The following is a 23,303-nucleotide window of genomic DNA, read 5'->3' on the forward strand; positions in this document are numbered from 1 at the left end:
GAATAGTGAAATATCTTTTTCTTTGAAGTAAAAGTTGTTTCCCTCCACGCAAAAAAATTCTAGTTACTAACAAAAGGACACAACTGTTTCTAAAGAAGTGGAAGCAGTACAGGCTGCCCCCTAGTGACTGACTGCTCCAAACTTTCTCAAACTGAAACATGAAATTTCAAAAACAAAAAATGTATTACAGTTATAATTTTTATTTTTTTAAGATTTATTTATTTATTTAGTACTCTCTACACCCATCATGGGGCTCAAACTCACAACCCCAAGATCAAGGGTCACATGCTCCACCAACTGAGTCAGCCAGGCACCCAATATAATTAACTTTTTAAGTAGAGTTTTCCAAAATAGTCAATCCTGTGTACTTATTAAAGCTCCATTCTATTCATCAGGCCACTAATTGGGACAATTTTTTTAAGATTTTATTTTCAAGTTATCTCTATATCCAATGTGGGGCTCAAACTTAAAACCCTGAGATCGAGTCAAATGCTCTACCAAATGAGCCCGCCATGCACCCCAGGACATAAATTTTAAAGAATATAGTTTATTTCTATTGGATAGATTGAAAATATCTAATAAGGGGTGACTGGGAAAGGTCATAAGTAGGACTCCTAAGATACTGATAATATTTTATTTCTTGGGTGATGATTTTATGGTTGAGTTCATTTTTTGATAGTTCAAAACATACACTCATGATCTTTATACTTTTCAATATATATGCTATACTTCAATAAAAAGGTGGGTTTTTTTTTTTAAATCTAAGAACCATTATAAACACAGGCAATATTCTCTAGTATAATAGTCCATCATCAGATGCAGCCAAATATTTACAATTCTAGAAGAATGAAGACCATAAAGGACCAGAATTCTTTTTTTTTTTTTTCTTTTTATTTAAGTAATCTCTACACCCATTGGGGGGATCGAATCCACCACCCCAAGATCAAGAGTCACAAGATCTACTGACTGAGCCATTCAGGCGCCCCTCACACTTCTTTTTAAAGAATATTTGCATTGATACCATTTTGAGCTTTCTAGAAAAATATCACTAATTAGGACATTACCAATGTCTTTGGAGGTATAAAAAGAGGGCTATTTTTGGCTTTTGATCTTTTTAAAATATCTAATTCAAACATGTGCAGAGCATTAAAAAATCCAGGTATACCGCTCAAGTCTTTCAACATAAGCAACACTGCCACACTGTATGTCTTCCAGCCCTTGAAACCTCCTCCTTAGAGATAAGTATTTTCAATTATGAGCTGTTTCTTCTGTATATACCTCCGTATTTATAAACAGTTTTCTCACTCTATTTTTTCTTGATTCTTCAGTTGTAGATATTCTCTATTGCCTATCCAATATGGAAATTGAGAATTCAGTTATCTTTTACCACTGCATACCCCTCCCTACCTACAAACACTTAACTTACACTTCTCCCCATCCTCCCGATATAATTAGGGCACAATTTTTGGTTAAGTCAGTGCTTATAACATTAATGAATACACAAATACCATTCACAACCGAACCATGGGGTAGGTATACTATGATTGCATCTCCTTTTTTTTTACACAACTTCCCTGACATTACAAATTGCCTTGTTTTTTATTTGCTTTATTAAAAAAAAATGTTAACACAGGTGACTGGGTGGCTCAGTCAGTTAAGCATCTGCCTTTGGCTCAGCTCAGGATCCCAGGACCCTGGGACTGAGTCCCGCATCCGGGCTCCCAGCTCAGTGGGGAGTCTGCTTCTCCCTCTCCCTCTTCCCTCTCCCCCCACCCCGGCTTGTGCTCTCTCTCTCAAATAAAATCTTTTTTAAGAATGTTAACACTAATTAATCTTTATTATTTGACATATCAATGAATCAGTATAATTTTTTCATTGACAACATCTCCCCTAGAGCCTCGTGATCCTGTACCATTCTGGACTGCCTAACTTCTAGGTCTGATGCATAGACACCGTCTATTTTCCTGACTAGACAGGTATGTCTTCTTCTGTCTTGGTTTAATTCCCTTGTTTGGCAAGACACAAATGTTCTTTAATGAGAAAAGGAAGGTAAATTTAGTGAGTATTTACATAGCTGAAAATGTCTTCTCACAACTGACTGACTGGCTGGGAAAAGAATACTAAGTTGGAAATAACTTCTCTCTGAATTTTGAAGACATCATTCCATTGCCTCATAGCTTTCACTATTGGTGTTAAAAAGGCCAAGGGCAATCTGAGTTCCAACCCTTTGTATGTGATCCATTTGTCCCTTTTTTGCTCTAAGGTCTCTGGATTTTTTCTTTATGCTCAGTGTTCTGAAATTCCACACTGATGTGACTTCATATATGTCTTTTTCCATTCATTGTGTTCAGTACTTACAGGCCTTTTCAACCTATAAACTCATTTTCTTAGTACTAGGAAAACTTCTAGTAATATTTCTTTGATAATTTCATCACTTCCTCTTTGCTGCTTTTCCCAGAATAATAATTAAGTGTAGAATTCCTAATGTTGAGACTCTGCATTCTTCTCTCTCCTATTTAATAATCTTATCTTTTGTCACAGCATTCATTTCATTTTTTCTATATTTATATTTCAACATAATTACATTTTCTTGATTATAAAAATTATATATTATTGTATAAAATTTAGAAAATAAAACAAGCAAAAAAGTTAAATGTCCCATATTTCCATTCTTCAGAGAAAGCTCCTAATAATATTTTGTTGTCTCTCCTTAGTTTTTTTCTATATGTATATTTTTTTACTAAGTAAAAGTCTTATACTAAAAATATTTTTGTAACATTTCTGTTTTAAAATTATTTTAATTATTGGATGAATACAAATGATGATGTGTAATGTTAAAAAATAAAATACAAAAATATGGAAGATTAATAACATAAAAAAACAGGGAATCTAAAAAAAAGAACATTACCTTTCAAGCCTCCAGTGTATTCCTTCCTACTTCTATTATACACCCTCTCTTCTCAGAGCTATACTAAAATTTTCTGTTTATATCCTCCTGAGTTTATTTATAGTATTACCGTATATATTTGGTATATTGTTTCTCCAGAAACAATACATTACTTAATTTTGCATCTTGATTTTGAACTTCTTCTAAATGCAATGATACTGTTTGTACTCTTCTGCAACTTACTTTATTTTTTTTTGCCCAACATTATATTCTTGACATTCATTGATGCTGTTGCATACAGCTGAAATGCATTCACTTTCTCTGTTGCATAAACGTATTTATCCATTCTCCTGCTGGGCTGTTTCTAGTCTCCTACATCATAAACAGTACTATTATGAATATTTTGGTACATGTCTCCTGGTGCACAAGTGTCAGGGCTTTTGCTAGGGTACATACCTAGGAATGGAATTCTGGTCAATAGGTGACATACAGCTTCAACTATACTAGATAATGCCAAATTGTTTCCTAAAGTGGTTGGACCAATTTATACTTTCACTAGCAGTGAAATAAGCTGAATTTCTTCCTGTGTGTGTTTTTTCTCTCTTCTTAAATAGAGGATTTTTTTTTTTTTGCTCTTCTGAGTTTAAAATTTTTTTTTCTATTTTTAATTTCCAAGAGGTCAGAATAACTTTCCAGTGTTTTCTGAAACTTCTGTATTTTGTTTCTTGCTCTTCATATTTTAAAATGAGGCACTAGAAAGCTGATGAGAAGCTCTGTGTACATGAATAGGGTTTGCTTCACTGATCAGCCAGGTACCAGGGTGTTTCACTGGAGGACCCCCTCAAAAATCAATGTCAATAGGTCTTTTCTCTGGGGTCATGCAGCTGCTCCAGGCCCTCAAGCTCCTTTTTTCTTGTAAAGTATACAACTGGCTGCGACACATTTCAGAATCAAATGAGATTAAGAGGACTTCACCCATTAGTATGTAGGTTTTCACTTCATCACTGTTTTCACTTCAGCACCTTTCCCCTGTCTTCTTTTCCTGGAGATGATGTCTCCAAGTCTAGAGCCTCTCTAATTAAATACTTCCACATGTACGAGCGGTGTCTCACTACTTCTTAAGCAAACTTTCAAGTCCCTTTGATGTCACGCTCATGCTGAATTCCCGTCCTTCTGCAGTATCTGGCTTCTCAAATTTCTGTATCTTTCTACAATTTTTGTCTTTGGAATTCTCTTCTGTAGACATTTGATATTCAATTTTTAAGCTTTGCTAATTCCTCCATCCCTTCCATCTTCCATAAATTGCCCAATTGCAACTGTCTCCTCTCCTATTCCCTTAGTCCTTGTGGGTTTATGCCTTCTTTATTTTAATTCATTTATTCTCATTTTAGAAGAATTTGGGGAGGAAGCAAATGTGTGTTAAATCTACCTTATTCTATCCTTAGTACATTTAAGCAAAGTAAACTTAGTGAAATCATAATTACATTTGCAAGGCAAACACTTTTCTTAGTAATGATGCTAAAGGCATATAAATAAATCTCTCCTCCTAAATACTAGAGTTGTTTTGAATAATCAAAAAGGAGAAGACTTTTTTTAAAGATTATTTCCTAACAATACATACTTTATGCTATAATACTAATAAGCATCATTAGAACATACTTACATTACTCCTATCTCCAAAAATGTGAAATGAAAGAACATGAAGATAATTGTACATCTTAGCTGTATGTTTGAATTATCTTAATATCAAACAGAAATACCATTACCAAATATTATCTTAATATCAAACAGAAATACCTTTACCAGCCTGCAAACATTTATGAATATAAATCAGTCCTTATGAACAATCCCAGGAAAAAATTGAACATGTATGTACCCTACAAGGAAACAAATATTAGGCCAATAAAATTAATTTCACAATAGAAAGTCTAACTCAAGCTGAAAAAATAACTTATTCAAAATAACTAAAAAGAATTATTTTTCATTAGCCAATTTTTCATTAAGTATAAGAAAATAATGCAACTCTAGCCAGAGAATCCAGGCTCTAACTTTTGCTAGTACTTACTTACAATGTTATAACTTATATTTGAAAAATATTAACCCAGAGCTCATTTACCCCCAATGTGTAAGGTATTCTTCAAAGACCACAGGTGCAGTTCAGTCAAGCAGAAAGACATCTGATGGCAGAAGAAATCTCTGTCCTGTTTAAAAAATAGTTAAAAAGAGATGCCAATTAATTATCTTCTATTGTCAATAAAATCAAGATCGCTTAGAAATATACCAGAATCATTTGACACTACTCATATTTGAGATATGAGGTCCACTAGAATAAACGTATTTTAACATATCCTTGGTTAACCATCCAGAAATAAATTCTAGAAAAAGAAAAATACACTCTTCCTTAATGTAGTATGCCATCTCACTGAGAAATGTGGTAAGAATATATGTATTTGAATTTTCAGTAACTTGTTGATTTTTATGGCTCTGAGTATATTTAGAATTATTTAGTATTAAAGCATTTTTAAAACATTTTAAGAAAAGGAAACATCTGTTAGGTAATTATTACATTAAACACATTTTGTGGTATATTTTTAATATACATAGCAAATACCTATGATCTCCCACATACAAACAAGCTAATTAAAATGTAATTTGCAAGGTAAATGGTATATAGCTACTATTATAAGAAACATCTACTTAAAGGTAAACTGTGTAAAACCACATCAGCATTCAGATTAGTTTGCTAATCTACATGTCATGATAGATCCAGATATTCTACTCTAAATACCTTAAAAAAGAAAAAAGATAAAAAACAGTGCATCGAATATTTCCTCCCAGTTTTAATATCAGGGGCTAGTGATGGATATTACTGATACTTTCTCATGAAGTAATATGTCATTAGTTTGGACTAATTGGAGAAAGGCCAATATGAATCAGAAAAAAATGTCAACATTTTACAAATATTTGAAAGACATTTATATAACTTCCAAATGTTTGCTTAGAAATATATATAGTACTATACTATCCGAATAGTTCACTATATATTAGAAATATGTAAACTATTGATACCTTCTTTATAGAGGTCATAAAAGAATTGCTCTTTCCAATAAACTTCTGACTAACAAAGAAGGCTTGAAAAATATTTTATGACATCTTTAGACAGAGGAAAAAGCCCCCAGCTTCTTTAACATTAGGAGTGACTAAAAATATTTCCCATACTGTTCAGATGGGTGATAACCCAAAATAATTTTAGACATAGTACAAACCTCCTTCGTCTTTCCTTCACCTTTACATTTGATGTCAATGTATTTACAATAATCAAGAAACAGATGCATGTTCAGTGTGCCAATAGTGAAATGGCGGAGTGAACAATGTGACAGCATGAAAGAAGGGCCAAGCCTGCCTGGAACAGTGGGGCTCTGAGAAAGCAATAGAGAAGATGTGAAATATTAGCAGGACCTCAAAGAAAGCATAAGAGTTCACAGTTAAATGACGGTAAAGAAAACGTTGATGTGATAACAGGCAATGGGCTATACTTGCTAAGTACTGACCTCATTACAATCACTGTTCTAAATATTTTACACGTATTAACTCATTTAATCCTCAGAGCTACCCTTTGAAGTAGTATCATCATTACTCCTATAATGAGGAAACTGAGGCACTGAGAAGCCACACAGCCAGCAGGTAATTGAGGCAGGCTTTGAATATAACCAGACTGGCTCCAGAATCTGTGCTTGAAACCAGAGAACTCTCTTAGTTTCGGGCTAACTAGAGGTGTGAGAGGGAGAACAAGTAGTAGTGTGAGTAAAAGGATGGCATATCCCAGGCATGGCCGTAGATTAAAATGCATGGTAGAAAGTGATAGAAAAATGAAGCTGAAAAGGGTAAAAAGGAAACAGGCTATAAAAATAATAGAGATATTTGGATTGATCTGAGTGCACTCTCTTCCTTGAACTAAAGGGCCTTAAAAAGTTAGAGAAAACAAAGGACCCGTCAATCTCCAGATCTACCCTGCTGTCACCAGAAGCTGGTTGCCACTGTATACAGACATGGGGCAGAAGAGCTAGTACACCTCATTACTATGAAAGAGGATGAAGTTTCTTATCAGCAGGCAGTAGAGAAAAAGTGATATTAAGCTAATTACAAGTTTTTCAATTCAATTGGGCATTATCTCAGAGTTGTCTCCTTGGGAGTGACTCTAGTGATGCTACTATCACTCAAAATATTTCCAAAGCCATATTCTTTGGAATTGCTTTTGAGTTAGTTTTATGAGGCTTACTTCCGGGTTATTACTTTAGGGTTATACTTTTTTATTTATTTTTTTTTGTATCTNTTATTCTTAAAGGAAGTATTCAACAAGTGGATATGACAATTATTAATATATATGCCCCCAACAGGGGAGCAGCAAGATACACAAGCCAACTCTTAACCAAAATAAAGAGACATATAGATAAGAACACAGTAATAGTAGGGGACCTCAACACCCCACTATCAGAAATAGACAGAACACCCTGGCAAAAACTAAGCAAAGAATCAAAGGCTTTGAATGCCATACTCGACGAGTTGGACCTCATAGATATATATAGAACACTACACCCCAGAACCAAAGAATACTCATTCTATTCAAATGCCCATGGAACATTCTCAAGAATAGATCATGCTCTGGGACACAAAACAGGTCTCAGCCAATACCAAAAGATTGAAATTATCCCCTGCATATTCTCAGACCACAACGCTCTGAAATTGGAACTCAACCACAAGGAAAAACCTGGAAGAAACTCAAACACTTGGAGGCTAAGAACCATCCTGCTCAAGAATGACTCGATAAACCAGGAAATCAAAAAACAAATTAAACAATTTATGGAGACCAACGAGAATGAATACACAACGGTCCAAAACCTATGGGATACTGCAAAGGCAGTCCTAAGGGGGAAATACATAGCCATCCAAGCCTCACTCAAAAGAATAGAAAAATCTAAAATGCAGTTTCTATATTCTCACCTCAAGAAACTGGAACAGCAACAGAGGGACAGGCCTAACCCACTGACAAGGAAGGAGTTGACCAAGATTAGAGCAGAAATCAATGAATTAGAGACCAGAACCACAGTAGAGCAGATCAACAGGACTAGAAGCTGGTTCTTTGAGAGAATCCATAAAATTGATAGACCACTGGCAAAACTTGTCCAAAAACAAAGAGAAAGGACTGAGATTATTAAAATTATGACTGAAAAGGGAGAGGTCACGACCAGCACCATTGAAATTGCAAGGATTATTAGAAACTTTTATCAACAGCTATATGCCAAAAAACTAAACAATCTGGAAGAGATGGAGGCCTTCCTGGAAACCTATAAACTACCAAGACTGAAACAGGAAGAAATAGATTTCTTAAATAGGCCAATTAACTATGAAGAAATTGAGTCAGTGATAAACAACCTTCCAAATAATAAAACTCCAGGCCCAGACGGTTTTCCTGGGGAATTCTACCAAACATTCAAAGAAGAAATAATACCTATTCTCCTAAAGCTATTTCAAAAAATAGAAACAGAAGGAAAGCTACCAAACTCATTCTATGAGGCTAATATTACCTTGATCCCCAAACCAGGCAAAGACCCCCTCAAAAAGGAGAATTACAGACCGATTTCTCTAATGAATATGGATGCCAAAATCCTCAACAAGATCCTTGCTAATAGAATCCAACAGTACATTAAAAGGATTATCCATCATGACCAAGTGGGATTCATACCTGGGATGCAAGCATGGTTCAACACTCGCAAATCAATCAATGTGATACATCATATCAACAAGAAAAGACTCAAGAACCATATGATCCTCTCAATTGATGCAGAAAAAGCATTTGACAAAATACAGCATCCTTTCCTGATTAAAACCCTTCAGAGTGTAGGAATAGAGGGTACATTTCTCAATCTCATAAAAGCCATCTATGAAAAGCCTACTGCAAGCATTATTCTCAATGGGGAAAAGCTGGAAGCCTTTCCCTTAAGATCAGGAACACGACAAGGATGCCCACTCTCGCCACTATTATTCAACATAGTACTAGAAGTCCTTGCAACAGCAATCAGAAGACAAAAAGGGATCAAAGGTATCCAAATCGGCAAAGAAGAAGTCAAACTGTCTCTCTTTGCAGATGACATGATACTCTATATGGAAAACCCAAAGGAATCCACTCCCAAACTATTAGAAGTTATAGAACAATTCAGTAAGGTGGCAGGATACAAAATCAATGCCCAGAAATCAGTTGCATTTCTATACACGAATAACGAGACTGAAGAAAGAGAAATTAGGGAATCCATCCCATTTACAATAACACCAAAAACCATGCGTTACCTTGGAATTAACTTAACCAGAGACGTAAAGGACCTATATCCTAGAAACTATAGATCACTTTTGAAAGATATTGAGGAAGACATAAAAAGATGGAAAAATATTCCATGCTCATGGATTGGAAGAATTAACATAGTTAAAATGTCCATACTACCCAGAGCAATCTACACTTTCAATGCTATCCCGATCAAAATACCGAGGACATTTTTCAAAGAACTGGAACAAATAGTCCTTAAATTTGTATGGAACCAGAAAAGGCCCCGAATCTCCAAGGAACTGTTGAAAAGGAAAAACAAAGCTGGGGGCATCACAATGCCGGATTTCGAGCTGTACTACAAAGCTGTGATCACAAAGACAGCATGGTACTGGCACAAAAACAGACACATCGACCAATGGAACAGAATAGAGAACCCAGAAATGAACCCTCGGCTCTTTGGGCAACTAATCTTTGATAAAGCAGGGAAAAACTTCCGGTGGAAAAAAGGGTAATACTTTTTTAAAACCAAAATACTTACTGTATTAGAATATATAAAATGCACCCTTCTCATTTGGATGGGTGAGGCCTGGAATGTTTGTTTAAAGAAACGCTTAATAAATTAAAAAAATATTTATTTGCACTTAGTAAGCTTCATGTATAGATTCTAGACTCTAACTGCCTGGTTTCTTATTCTAACTTCTCAGTTTGCTAGCCAACCTGGACAACTGACATAATTTCTCTAAGTTCCCCCAGATATAAAATGGGTATAATAAAGTACCTACCTCAGGACTATTTTGAGGGCACTTTTATTCAATTAATTTATTGTTAACATTGTTGTTGCTGCTACTGGTATTACTCAAGTATGTCTAGCATTATGCAAACTTACATGGAAAAAACACAAGAAGTGTATTACATACACTCACTCACCTTGGATAGTGATTTCACAAGGTGAAATGAATAAAAGAGTAAGTACAAAGTACAATAGGGGTTTCATGAGGGAAAAACATCTACTTGTGGAGGAGTTTTTACGTAAGAGAAAGTATTTGAATTAGGGCATGCAAATGGATTAATATTTCACTGGGAACAGACGATGTGATGAAACAGGACTATATTTCCTCTGATATTAAGCAACAGAAGTCACAACTTTTAGACTACACTAGAAAATAAAAACTCACATTCTTCAATTTAGTGTTCACTCAGACACCAATAATTAGAATTTATGACAATGGAGGCAAAGACAAGGCTGAAGTTTAGCTGTTGGTAGCTAAAGAAAAAAAAAGTTCTATTATGCAAATTAAATATGAAAAAATTTTATAGCTAAAGCCAAAAGGGCCATACCTTTACTTACATATCAAAAGCAGACTGCACTTGAAACTCTCTTCTTCCATTTAATTCAATAATAAAGAATTTGTCAACTTTCCCCTGATAACAGAAATGGAGAGTAAAGAATAATTTTCCTTGTAATCCACATTGGCTTTTTTTTTTTTTTTTAAGATTTTATTTATTTACTTGTCAGAGAGAGAGAGAGACAGGGAGAGAGCACAAGCAGGGGAACTGGCAAAGGGAGAAGGAGCCCGAAGTAGGACTCGATCCCAGGGCTCTGGAATCACCGCCAGAGCCGAAAGCAGATACTTAACCTACTGAGCCGCCTAGGCATCCCCACATTGGCTATTTCTAAGAAGAAGGAATGCTTTTAACCTGAAAGCCAATAGATCCACTGCCCATATTTTTACTAAGTTAGAAGTCCTAAAGTACTCAGAAATTACAGAGTTTGGGGGAGAACAAGTCAAATGAGGTCCATGGAGAGTTTCAAACGTCAAGTGCAAAGGCCATGACCCTTTGTGTTTAGACATCCAGAGAAATCCTGAGAATAGTACAGGCTTGAGTCTATGATCTGGACTTGTCTTCCAGCTTAGCACCAAGGGTGCCTGTCTAGTCTCAATGGGGTGCGAAGACTGAGAAAAATGCCCTATTTCTCAAAATGCTCTGATATACAAACAATACTGCTTCAGTTTCCCACTAAAAAATACAGGCAGGGGCACCTGGATGGCTCAGTCAGTTAAGCATCTGCCTTCAGCTCAGGTCACGATCCCAGGGTCCTGGGATGGAGCCCTGCATTGCGCTGGCTCCCTGAGCAGGAAGCCTACTTCTTCCTCTCCCTCTGCCCCTCCCCCTGGCTTGTGCTCTCTTGCTCTCTATCAAATAAATAAATAAAATCTTTAATAAAAAAAAATACAGGACAAAAGGGGGAGAGAGACATTTTGCTTTATAAAGGACCTCTTTGTGGCCTCCATAGGGAACATTTGGTATAAGGGTATTGAAATGGCTGTAAGGGATGATACCCAGCAGAAAGTAAGCAGGACTGGCAGCCCTTTGGATTAACATACTCAGCAAGAGTGGTGGTATTCAGACAAAATGGATCCGCACTCAGCAAAAGTAGACATGGTGGCCAAGGAGTAATCCATAAAACCTGAAGAAATATCAGCAATAATCAGTTGACGGAGCAAGCCTAGCAAGTAATAGGTGAGGCAAGTTAGAAGAAAATAACCAATGTCCATTAGTAAATGACTGTACTTGTTTATGAGCACATGTGACAACTCCTGCAGACTCCCCAGAATACATACAATTCAGGAGGAGGTTTTGCTGGAGTCGCGCTATAGCAGGCGGGCCAAAGATAGTCAAATGTGGGTTATTCGTTTTTCTTTTCCCCTGAACTTTAAATATCTGCATATAAAACTAGAGAGAATTAATAGAGCAAATAAAACAACTTTATAAAAATCTATAATAATAACTAGATGGGCATGGTGAGAGGAGACCAAACCAATATCCTTTTTAGTCCTCAAGATATTTTGCCATCTTTACACAGTGCAGATATATTTTTTTTTAAAGATGCAGACCTTTAAATCTTGCATCTTAGTCAAGAATGCCACCAGTTAAAAAGAATGCTGGTTATTTCCTTGTTTGAAAAATCTGCCTGGAGGAAGTAGTCAAGACTGAGCTTGTATTATTCAAATATTATATTAGTGCATAAATAGTTGTTTTGAAGGAGGGAAGAAAAGAATTTCAGAAGAATGCTGGATTCTGCATTGTGGGATCAGGGTGTGAGCAGGGATTAAAAAGGTAGAGAAATAGAGAGTGTCTAAAAAAGTTAGCTGAGAAATGCTGCCCCTACTTAGTGCCCTTGTGCATTTCTCTGGGAATAAAACCCAATGCATAATTTAGAACTAGAACCAAAGTAGCCATTTAAGGGGAAATATGAAAGAATGAATGAATGAATAGAAAATATAGGAAAGAATTATCCAAATGAACAACAGAAGGAAAAACCTAAACAACAACAAAATGCCCATATTTTTTACTTTAAAACAACTCTTAAACTTTTACAATTTTGTTTAATTTTGTAAGGTAGTTGGTGACAGCCCCAAATGTCTCAGAAGGCCATTCTGAATCTAAACCTCCAGTCTCCATGAGAGAATAAGAAGCATGATTTCAATTAATCTTGACCTAAATCTGGATGATTGTTCTCCTGTCGGGGACAGAATCTACGATATCCCAAATTTTGAGGACAGAGATGAAAGGATCCTTGAGGGCCTTCTTTTTACTTACATTTTTTAAAAGTTGAAAGCCGCCCCCCCAAAACAGGTTACATTATAAAAAATTAATATTTACTTGCCTTAAGAATAATTGTTACCATATAGACTAAATTTTAAGAAAGTAACATGCAAAATAAAAACAGTTGTGCTAAGATGCTATAACCTATTTTGCTTTTGATAATTTTCTTTTGAAAAATAAAAACTATGTTTTAGAGGTACAGATTTCTTGCCACTAAATAAAACTGCAAAATACTTGTCTTCCATGCTTTCTTTTTTTTTTTTTAAGATTTTATTTATTCATTTGAGAGAGACAGAGAGAGCGAGCACAAATGGGGGAGAGGCAGAGGGGAGAGAGAGAAGCAGACTCCCCACTGAACTGGGAGCCCAACATGGGGCTTGATCTCAGGACCTGAAGATCATGACCCAAGCCACCCAGGTGCCCCTTTTCCGTGCTTTCTTAAGTCAGCTGTTTTGACTTCTTTGGCTAGGAATCTTGACGGCAAATAAAAACCCTAGTGTAAAATATGATGGGAAAGGAAAGAATTAACAAATAGAAGACACTGCTATGGTTTAACAAAGATAAATGATCATCGGGTGCCAACAAGACATTTAAAATAAATGTGTATCAGCACAATACCTCGGAGAGCCTCAGGGAATCCTCCTTGGGCATAAACTTAGAATATACACTTGATACTTATTACCAACAGACTTTCTGAGGAATATCTGTTCACTAATTCAAAATGTACGAAAATAGGGGCGCCTGGGTGGCACAGCGGTTAAGCGTCTGCCTTCGGCTCAGGGCGTGATCCTGGCGTTGTGGGATGGAGCCCCATATCAGGCTCCTCTGCTATGAGCCTGCTTCTTCCTCTCCCACTCCCCCTGCTTGTGTTCCCTCTCTCGCTGGCTGTCTCTATCTCTGTCTCTGTCGCATAAATAAATAAAAAAATCTTTAAAAAAAAATGTAAGAAAATAAAGACAACTAAATAGCATAAATTTAAGATAAACCACTGGATTAATTGTATTAGGTGTTTTAGTCATCAACAGGTAATTTTCAAACTACATAAAATACAATGTATTCCCCCATAATCTCTTGTCAATGCCATCAACACAGAATTATATTAATACCTGTCAAGCATATGCATGAACATAATCAATGTCACACTATCAGAAATTAAGATTTTAAAAAATATTTTGAAATAATCAACACTAAACCAAACAATTAAGCAAAGATAAAATTTGTGTAAAAGGACAGAGCAGTCACAAAATAAAAGACCTCAAGCTTGGATTGAACCCACAGCAAAAAAGGACTACAGTGTTAGAAACACCAGGTCATTAGTACCTCAGAGATTCTGGTATTAATCACATTAATTATCAATTAAATTATATTAATTAAATAGTACCAATATCTTGAGCACATTAGGTGTATGACATTTTACTGTGAGTCCTAGATACGGAGATTTACAAACAGCTATAATCCAGTGTAACAGATGAAATAACCACAAAAACAATATGAGGTTTGTCACAAGTGCTACTTTATTTTTTTTTAATATTTTTTTATTATATTATGTTAGTCACCATACAGTACATCCCTGGTTTTTGATGTAAAGTTCGATGATTCATTAGTTGCGCATAACACCCAGCGCACCATGCAATACGTGCCCTCCTTACTACCCATCACCAGCCTATTCCATTCCCCCACCCCCTCCCCTCCAAAGCCCTCAGTTTGTTTTTCAGAGTCCAGAGGCAAGTGCTACTTTAGCAACAAAGGGCCAGGGGTGTTCAGTAGATGCTCTAGTTTGATAATTAATGTCCCTATAAAGTAGAAGGGCATTTGAAGATTATTAGATTTTGAGAGAGGGTGAGAAATAAAAATGAGGGATAATATACAAAAGCATAAGTTGCAAGGCTTATTTGAGAAATAATAAGCAATTGGTTAGGTGCACAAATAGAAGAGAGAAATCAGGGCCACACTAAGGAAGTCTGAAGGCCACACTCAGCCCTCAGGACTTCACATCTGCTAGATAGCTAATGAGGAAGAATGTCAAGTTTCTGATCTGGTAAGGGATTTTAGAGAAAGTAATCAACAGATCAGAAGTGTTGGAAGATTAACTGGTAGGTGGGAATACTGGAGGAATGGAGGAATAGGATACAAGTGACCTATTCGAAAAGTAACACAGTAACAGGTAACACTAATATTCAGTAACAAGAACTTGAAATGGGAGGGTAGCAATTGGTATGTACATAAAAAAAGCTCAGATTCAGGTCATATTAAAGAAAGAATCAACAGCATATGGGGACTAATGAATTGCAGAAGTGACAAAGAAGGAAGAATCTGTAGTAACCACCAAGGAATGGGGATCTGGTTACTGCTCGGATAGTGACCCTTGCCTTGAACATGGCTCAACTGAGCAGGCATGTCTCTATCACATGTGCCAGGTAAAAGGGTACCAGTATATTCTGCTAGCGACTGCCTTAACTACTGAATCCACACACCTCAATCCTCCCAGCCACTGACCTGGTTCCTCGGGTTCCTCTTTTACTTTCTCCTCGCCCAGCAGTTTGTGACTCTGGCTCTTCCTCTTCCTTAGACTGTGATTCAGCTTCTTCACTATGGGGAAGGGCTCACAACTATCATCTTTCTTAGCCACACCCACTTCACAAGAACCCCTTACACAGAACTGTTCCCATCTGGTTTATTCTAGTTTCAAGAACAGGAGTTGGAATAAAACATATATAGAAAACAGGAGCAAGTTTTGCCAATGAAGGTTAGCCGAATTTTTGACACGGTGGGAATTTAAGGTATAAAAGTAGATACGGGTAGAAATGACTAGCTGGTAGCTAGAAATACAGAAAAGGGGCCTAGACTGTACAAAAACTATTTTGGGATTTTCTGAATAGAAAGTTAAAAACGACTGAATAAGATTCCAAAAGAAAAATAAAGTCAAGGATAGAGATTTTGGTAATTCACCAATAGGAAAACAATGAAAAAGAGATTAAGACACTATAGTGCAANAAAAAAAAAAAAAAAAAAGACAACACAGTGTCAAGAAAACCAGGGAAGAAAAACCAGCCTATGTGTTTTTTTTTTAATGGTTATATGGTGATGATCAAACTTGTTTCTGAGTTTCAATGTAGAGATGACCTCAATATAATTTAATGAGAAGTAATGTTTTATCAAGGACACACACATTAAGTTTTCTAAAGAAGGTGTGGTTCTACTGCTCTGAATGCTGGGCTGTGAGCCAAAACTGCCTCAATTTTAATCTAGCTATGACAAACTTACCCCAAACCATTTAATCTCTCTGCCTCAATTTCCCCACTTACAAAAATAGGGATAATGATATTGACCTACATTTATAACAATGGTGTTAGGATTAATTAATGCTGTATAATGCTTTGAAGATGAAAAGCGCTGAGCATTAGTTGGTATTACATAAGTAATTGCCTATAATACTGAAAATTTCATCCTTTAATTTTTTCAAACAGCAGTTATCACACAAATGTTCTAGCTCCCTTAGTGACATTTACCTTTGAATATTATTACTAAATTATTATTTTTAATGTATCTAGATCTTTTCTAGATTATATCATACATGTTATTTCATGCTACATAAAGATTTGAACAGTTCAGAAGTCTAGAAATGCTTTCAACCTAAATGTTAAGTATAAATATTTCAGGACATATTTATTTCCTAATAAGCACCCACTGCAAGTATTCAATAAATGCTAAAAGGTGATACTTTAACTATGAAATTTTAGATTTAACAAATAACATATAACTAAGCAATTATATGGTAAAGGCAAAATAGAAAAGCACAAAGCAGTGTGTTAAAAACATGGTCTAAAAAATTGACAAGGCAGGAAACAACAAATGTTGAAGAGGGCGTGGAGAAAGGGGATCCCTCTTACACTGTTGGTGGGTATGCAAGTTGGTACAGCCACTTTGGAAAACAGTGTGGAGGTCCCTTAAAAAGTTAAAAATTGAACTACCCTATGATCCAGCAATTGCACTAATGGGTATTTACCTCAAAGATACAGACGTAGTGAAGAGAAGGGCCATATGCACCCCAATGTTCATAGCAGCATTGTCCACAATAGCTAAATTGTGGAAGGAGCCAAGATGCCCTTCAACAGATGACTGGATTAAGAAGATGTGGTCCATATATACAATGGAATATTACTCAGCCATCAGAAAAAACGATTACCCAACATTTGCAGCAACATGGACGGGACTGGAGGAGATTATGCTAAGTGAAATAAGTCAAGCAGAGAAACACAATTATCATAAGGTTTCACTCATTTATGGAACATAAGAAACAGGAAGATCAGTAGGAGAAGGAAGGGAAGAATGAAGTGGGGGGTAAACAGAAGGGGGAACAAACCATGAGAGACTATGGACTCAGAAACAAACTGAGGGCTTCGGAGGGGAGGGGGGTGGGGGAATGGGATAGGCTGGTGATGGGTAGTAAGGAGGGCACGTATTGCATGGTGCACTGGGTGTTATACGCAACTAATGAATCATAGAACTTTACATCAAAAACCAGGGATGTACTGTATGGTGACTAACATAATATAATAAAAAAGAAGAAGATGTGGTCCATATATACAATGGAATATTACTCAGCCACCAGAAAGAATGATTACACAACATTTGCAGCAACATGGACGGGACTGGAGGAGATTATGCTAAGTGAAATAAGTCAAGTAGAGAAAGACAGTTATCATATGGTTTCACTCAATTATGGAACATAAGAAATAGGAAGATCGGTAGGAGAAGGAAGGGAAGAATGAAGGGGGGGTAAGCAGAAGGGGGAATGAACCATGAAAGACTGTGGACTCTGGGAAACAAACTGAGGGCTTCAGAGGGTAGGGGGTGGGGGACTGGGATAGGCTGGTGATAGGTATTAAGGAGGGCATGTATTGCATGGTGCACCGGGTGTTATACACAAATAATGAATCATGGAACATTGCATCAAAAACTGGGGATGTACTATATGGTGACTAATAAAAACAAAATAAAAATTATTTAAAAAAAAGAGTTGGCAAGTGAAAAATAGGATATTTGTTCCTTAATGTTGTCAGAAACCAGCAGGACATATAGAATTTAAATTATAGTTTGAGACTCTTTGTAAATGAATGGTTGCTTCAAACTATGGAAAGTCACCAATGGTATTAAAATATAAATATGTAGAGAAGTGCAACTGAAACAATAATAAAAATTATTAATAAATAATGCCAACCCTGTTCTGAGAGACAAAAATAAATTCCCCTTTCATATCCTAAAAAAATAAAATAAAATAAAAAAATTTAAAAATAAATAAAAAATAAAAAAAATAAAAACATGGTCTATGATGTCTTTATTTCCAAAACAACCTATACAACCTGAAAGTGTACAAAAAAATGAAGAGAGAAACTTTTAAATCCATCGGACACTGTCTGGTCTTTTGTTTTTTTTCTTGGGTTTTACAATTACAATGGTAATGCATGCTTATTGATTTAAAAAATGCAAATATGGAAATATTTGACGTTAAAAGGATTATGTTCTCCTCCCAGCTGCCCTTTCCATTCTGAAGAGAGCCACTGCACAGCATAGCATGTGGCCTTCCAGATTTTCTTGATGTACTTGCAGTATGTCCACACCAATAATTACTCGATTTGTGTTTTTGTAAAGACAAGATTTTACTATACATACCTAATTTGCTTTTTTCACTGAACACCAATAGCATGGATATCCTCTGTCAGCATACACAGATCTACTTCACTTTTTTTTAATAGCTGCAAGATGTTCCACTGGATAGTGATAATTTACTTAACCACTTACTTAATGTACACTCTGTTTCTCCTTTTTGCCTTATAAATAATACCTTGAAAACATACATGCACACCTTACATTTTGATAGGTAATGCCAAATTGGCCTCCAAGATGACTGTGCCAACTTAGATTTCTACTAATAACATGACTATCTTTTTCCCTATATCCTCAATAACACGGAGAATTATTAAAGTTTTACATTTTTGCCAATCTGCTAGGTGAAAATTGGATTCCTGTAGTTTTCAGTTTCATTTTTCCATTTATTAAAGAGCTCAAACTCCTTTTCATGTACTTTTAAGCAATTCTGTTTCTTCTATAAACTAATTGTTCCTATCTTTGTCCATCTTTCTATTGAGTTCTTTATCCCTTTGTGTATTAATAATATTAATCCTTCGTTATATAAATTGGACATAGTTAGCCCTTTTTAAAATTTTTTCACCAACTTTATATGAAGAAAATAAGAGAATATAGAATTCATGTTGTTTCAAAAATTGGGCATAACCTAACAGAAAGCTTTTGGAACACCACTCAGCTCGTGCTGTGCAAAATGCCTTGGCCAGAGGTGGTTCTTCACAGCTGCTCACAATTGGTTGGATGATGCTATTTCTAGATGTACCAAAAGGCAACAGATTCTTATGTTCCAGGAAAAACTGTGCATCATTCTTACTAAAAGAGGTTAAAGGAAATTCTATGCCTAGAAAGAAAAGTAGGAGTCCCTTCACTTTCCCAAAATAAATTGTGGCAAAAAATCTTTATAAATCTCCTGTTCTACTTAAATTTGGAAAATATTTCCCTAGCGCATTATTTAAATTGTTTAATTCATTTAAATAGATTTTGTCAATTTAACATTTTCCATATTGTAAGCAGTTTTAACATTTAGATAATTTATCAATGGCTTCTTTATTGTGACCTGTTTCCTTTTCTTTCTACTCATTACATGCAACAAATTAAATTTCACTAATATTTAAAGATCAGTGTTAACCTTTGCACAGCCATTTCTAGGTTCCTATTAATACAAACATCTTGTTTGCTGATGTTCATTTTGAATTTTTGCTGCACACAATTTCCATTATTCCAAAGAGACTTGTATCTAGTTGAAGTACATTTTTTCTATAACCTTGCAAAATAACTGCAATAGCTTATACCAGGCATTTTAGGGGGAACAAAAAGTATGCTTGCATAAACAAATAATAATAACAACAATAAAATAATCTTTGCCTACCACCACCTCTGACATACGTACCCACCTTTCTTATCTACAAAAATATGGACTTAATTCTTCTATTTAGGATTTATTTGAATCACAATAAAAAGGCAAGAAAAATACAAATGTTGACAATGTAATCATGATAATTAATTCGAGATTATAATTCCATAAATATAGTTTTATGCTACACTTGGATAGAAAGAAATGGGACTTTGAGGAAAGAATAAACTGAATTTCAGCAATAATTTCTGAAGAGTTGAGTTGAAGACAAGAGAACACTGAAATGCTCTTATCTAAACCAATGCTAACTGCCGAAATAATTTGTCAATTTAGATTTACTGTTTTAAAAAGCATATAAATCAAAGACTGTTGCAAAGTGAGCAAGAATGAAAAAAAATAGAGATCCTTTCTCTTCAAACAGAAAAGACAGTGAAAAAATCTGAAGTGGCCTCCAGCTATACCACCTCAACCTTGTCAGATTTCACTTGTCAACACTTTGATGACAGATTGCTACCCCCTCCTCTAAAAAACAAACCCTAGTAACTGTTGACAGAAATGGCTTCTTATAAAAAGTGGAATATCTCATGCAATTTGATAGCTGTATACTTTAAAATCTTTTTTCCCCCAAAAGAGACTAGAAAAACCTTTTTCTGTGGCTTTTATCAAAACTTAAAAGCTAAAGAACCCTCCCAATGTGGGGAAGTAAAGGGGGTATAACAATTTTTAAATACCTACTAATGCACTTTATAGTCATTATTTCATTTAATCCTCACAGTAACCCTCTGAAGTTATGTACTAAATTGTGCACGTATTTGCCTGCATATGTATGGTGTGCATGTGCATAAAAGTATTTTTCTGGGAAGGGAACAGCAGTTTCTCCAAGGAGTCCATTTGCCTCCCCTCCCCCAACTCAAATCAATTCTGATAGACTAAATCTCTTAATTTACAGATATGAAAACGGAGTCTAGGGAGGTAAAATAATTTGTACAAGTTCAGTCAGCTTGTTACAGAAACAGTTAGGGCTAGAATTTCTGTCCACAGATTATCTGTGCAGTGCTCTTTCTACTCTACCTCCCTCTGCCTAAATGCTATGCTAAACAGAGCCTTTTAGTTAAGCTTCTGCTTAAGCACCTGAGACAGGTGTCAGTTTAGACTTGTATAATTAATCCATGGTGAAAGATACAGATGAAACCTATTTTCTGGCCAAATTTAATTTATTTTGCGTAGAAAGCCCTTGGAGGAAGTTACTTAAATGACTATTTAAGGATTATTTTTAATTAGGATATCAATAGTTTCTAAGTAAACTGATATATCTAAAACATCTGATTAAAACTGGTATTTCTTAGGCACTAAACAGTCTTCACAGTATTTACTTAACAAACTTCACAGATAATGGAAAAACAAACTCCAACATGAATTATTAATGTTTTACAGCTGAATGTTAAATACATTAAGGTCTTTATGCATTATATCAGAAGTTACTGCATTATATCAGAAGGCTTATTTCTATTTTTACTATTCATATTTGGTAGTGGCTCTCATTAAGTTCTCAGCCCCTCAATCTCTATGACAAGTTCTTAATGAAATGTAAACACGTCCTAAAAGCTCCCAGTTTATAAGAATTCTTCAGTGAATCCTTTTATATTGTGATTGGATCTTCCTTCACACTCTTTCTTCCCTGATTGGTTATTTTCCCTAAAGGTTATTTCACCTTTATTAATGGTCTGTCACAGCATTATCATTAAATATTACTTTTAATATTTTATTTCAGTGGCTGAATGGAAAACTAAAGTAGGTACTTAAGAAAGAACGGTCTTCTCTTATTGAAATGAAGTATGTGAATAACCACCAAGTTCCCCTGAGAAGGGATCAATTTCACCTTAATATATTTAACACAGGCATATATCATCATGGCTTAAAATGTTAATAATTCCCTAATGAGTAGAAAATTATTAACTAATATTTAAAAGTCAGTAGAATAAAACAAGGAAGATTCTAGATTATGATCATGTTTTACCCTAAAGCCCAAACAAATCATGGATTCATCAAAAATATTTCCCATGCTTTTCAGACTGGACCCTATTTTACTGAGTAAATAGGATAATGTATTTGAAAATATGTGGCAAATGATAATGGTTCAATAAATGTCAGTTTCCTTTTCCTGAATATTCAATATCTGTAAAATAGAGCCTGATTGCAATGATAGAAAAGGAAAATATACTCTGATTATTTTAGCATTTCACTGGGTATCATTTCATCTTCGAATTATTTTAGTTTGGTTCAACCTACATTTGCAGAGCAACTACCAAGTGCCAAATTGGGCCAGGCATTGTGAAACCCCCCCAAGAACTTGCACTTGAGGAGGCTATAACTTAGTGGGGAGTGGGGTAATGGTAAGAGAAAAATGATGAATACAGTCACATCAGAGTATGGAAAATAAAAATAGAACCATATCCAAGGAAGAAAGTACAGAGAAATTATTAATTCTAATAATCTAACACAATCCCAGCCACAAAAATTGAAATTATAAATCCATTTTCAGAACCTGAGGCCTCTTTTAGAGAAAATGAATACCTAGCATATGACTGGGTCATATGAATCTACTGTATGATTCACATATGATGGTTTCTGAAATTTATTTATCTTATAATCAATGTATCCATTTAGCATAGTGTTGCTTTTTTATCATAATTTGATATTAAATCAACAGCACTTTATAATCAATGATAAATTAGAATCAAGGAAACATGGTATATATTCATGCTTGACTGGTTTCTTTTGGTAGCACAACCAGCTCCAAGCAAGCTGGCAACACACACAAAAATCCTGCATAGAGGATCCCCCCATAAAGATAGGGGATTGAGCACATATAGTTACCTTCACTCCCTTCCAAACCCACACTAAAATGACAATAAAATAAAAAGAAAACTTAAGGCAAGACAACAAAACAGCTATCAACAAAATTTTGGAGAATAAAAAGCTGATGGACAAAAGGTAACTGACAATAGATTCAAAAAAGTGGAAAGCCAAATACATATGGAAGGTAGATGGCTGAGAGCCAAAAAGTTCATGCACTGGAACTCTAGAAAGGCTCAGAAACTGGAGGCACCAAATACTTTTGAAGGAATGCCTGTGCTTAGGATTGAAAACAAGAGATTGGTTTGAAATTTTGTGTAAATAATACTTAGACTTCAAGGTGCTTTTCTCTGCCGGCACAGCTGGGCAATCCCTCCCTACCACAGAAGAAAACTGTAAACTGACTCTTGAAAGGTTGTATCAGAGCAACTACTTAAGAAACAAAACATTACTGGGGCGCCTGGGTGACACAGCGGTTAAGCGTCTGCCTTCGGCTCAGGGCGTGATCCCGGCATTATGGGATCGAGCCCCACATCAGGCTCCTCTGCTATAAGCCTGCTTCTCCCTCTCCCACTCCCCCTGCTTGTGTTCCCTCTCTTGCTGGCTGTCTCTCTCTGTGTGTCAAATAAATA

General features: G+C 35.6%; 1 protein-coding gene across 1 annotated transcript in view; it reads right to left on the minus strand.

Moving 5' to 3' along the window:
• The window catches only part of WDPCP (WD repeat containing planar cell polarity effector), a 353,246-nt gene that overhangs the window by 246,913 nt on the left and 83,030 nt on the right, over positions 1 to 23,303 (minus strand). The window contains exon 3 of the mRNA XM_034657274.1: positions 5,004 to 5,088. Coding sequence (XP_034513165.1) covers positions 5,004 to 5,088 — 85 coding nt within the window. The remainder of the gene's footprint in view (positions 1 to 5,003; positions 5,089 to 23,303) is intronic.

The sequence above is a fragment of the Ailuropoda melanoleuca genome, chromosome 4, assembly GCF_002007445.2.
Source record: "Ailuropoda melanoleuca isolate Jingjing chromosome 4, ASM200744v2, whole genome shotgun sequence".
Classification (NCBI taxonomy): domain Eukaryota; kingdom Metazoa; phylum Chordata; class Mammalia; order Carnivora; family Ursidae; genus Ailuropoda; species Ailuropoda melanoleuca.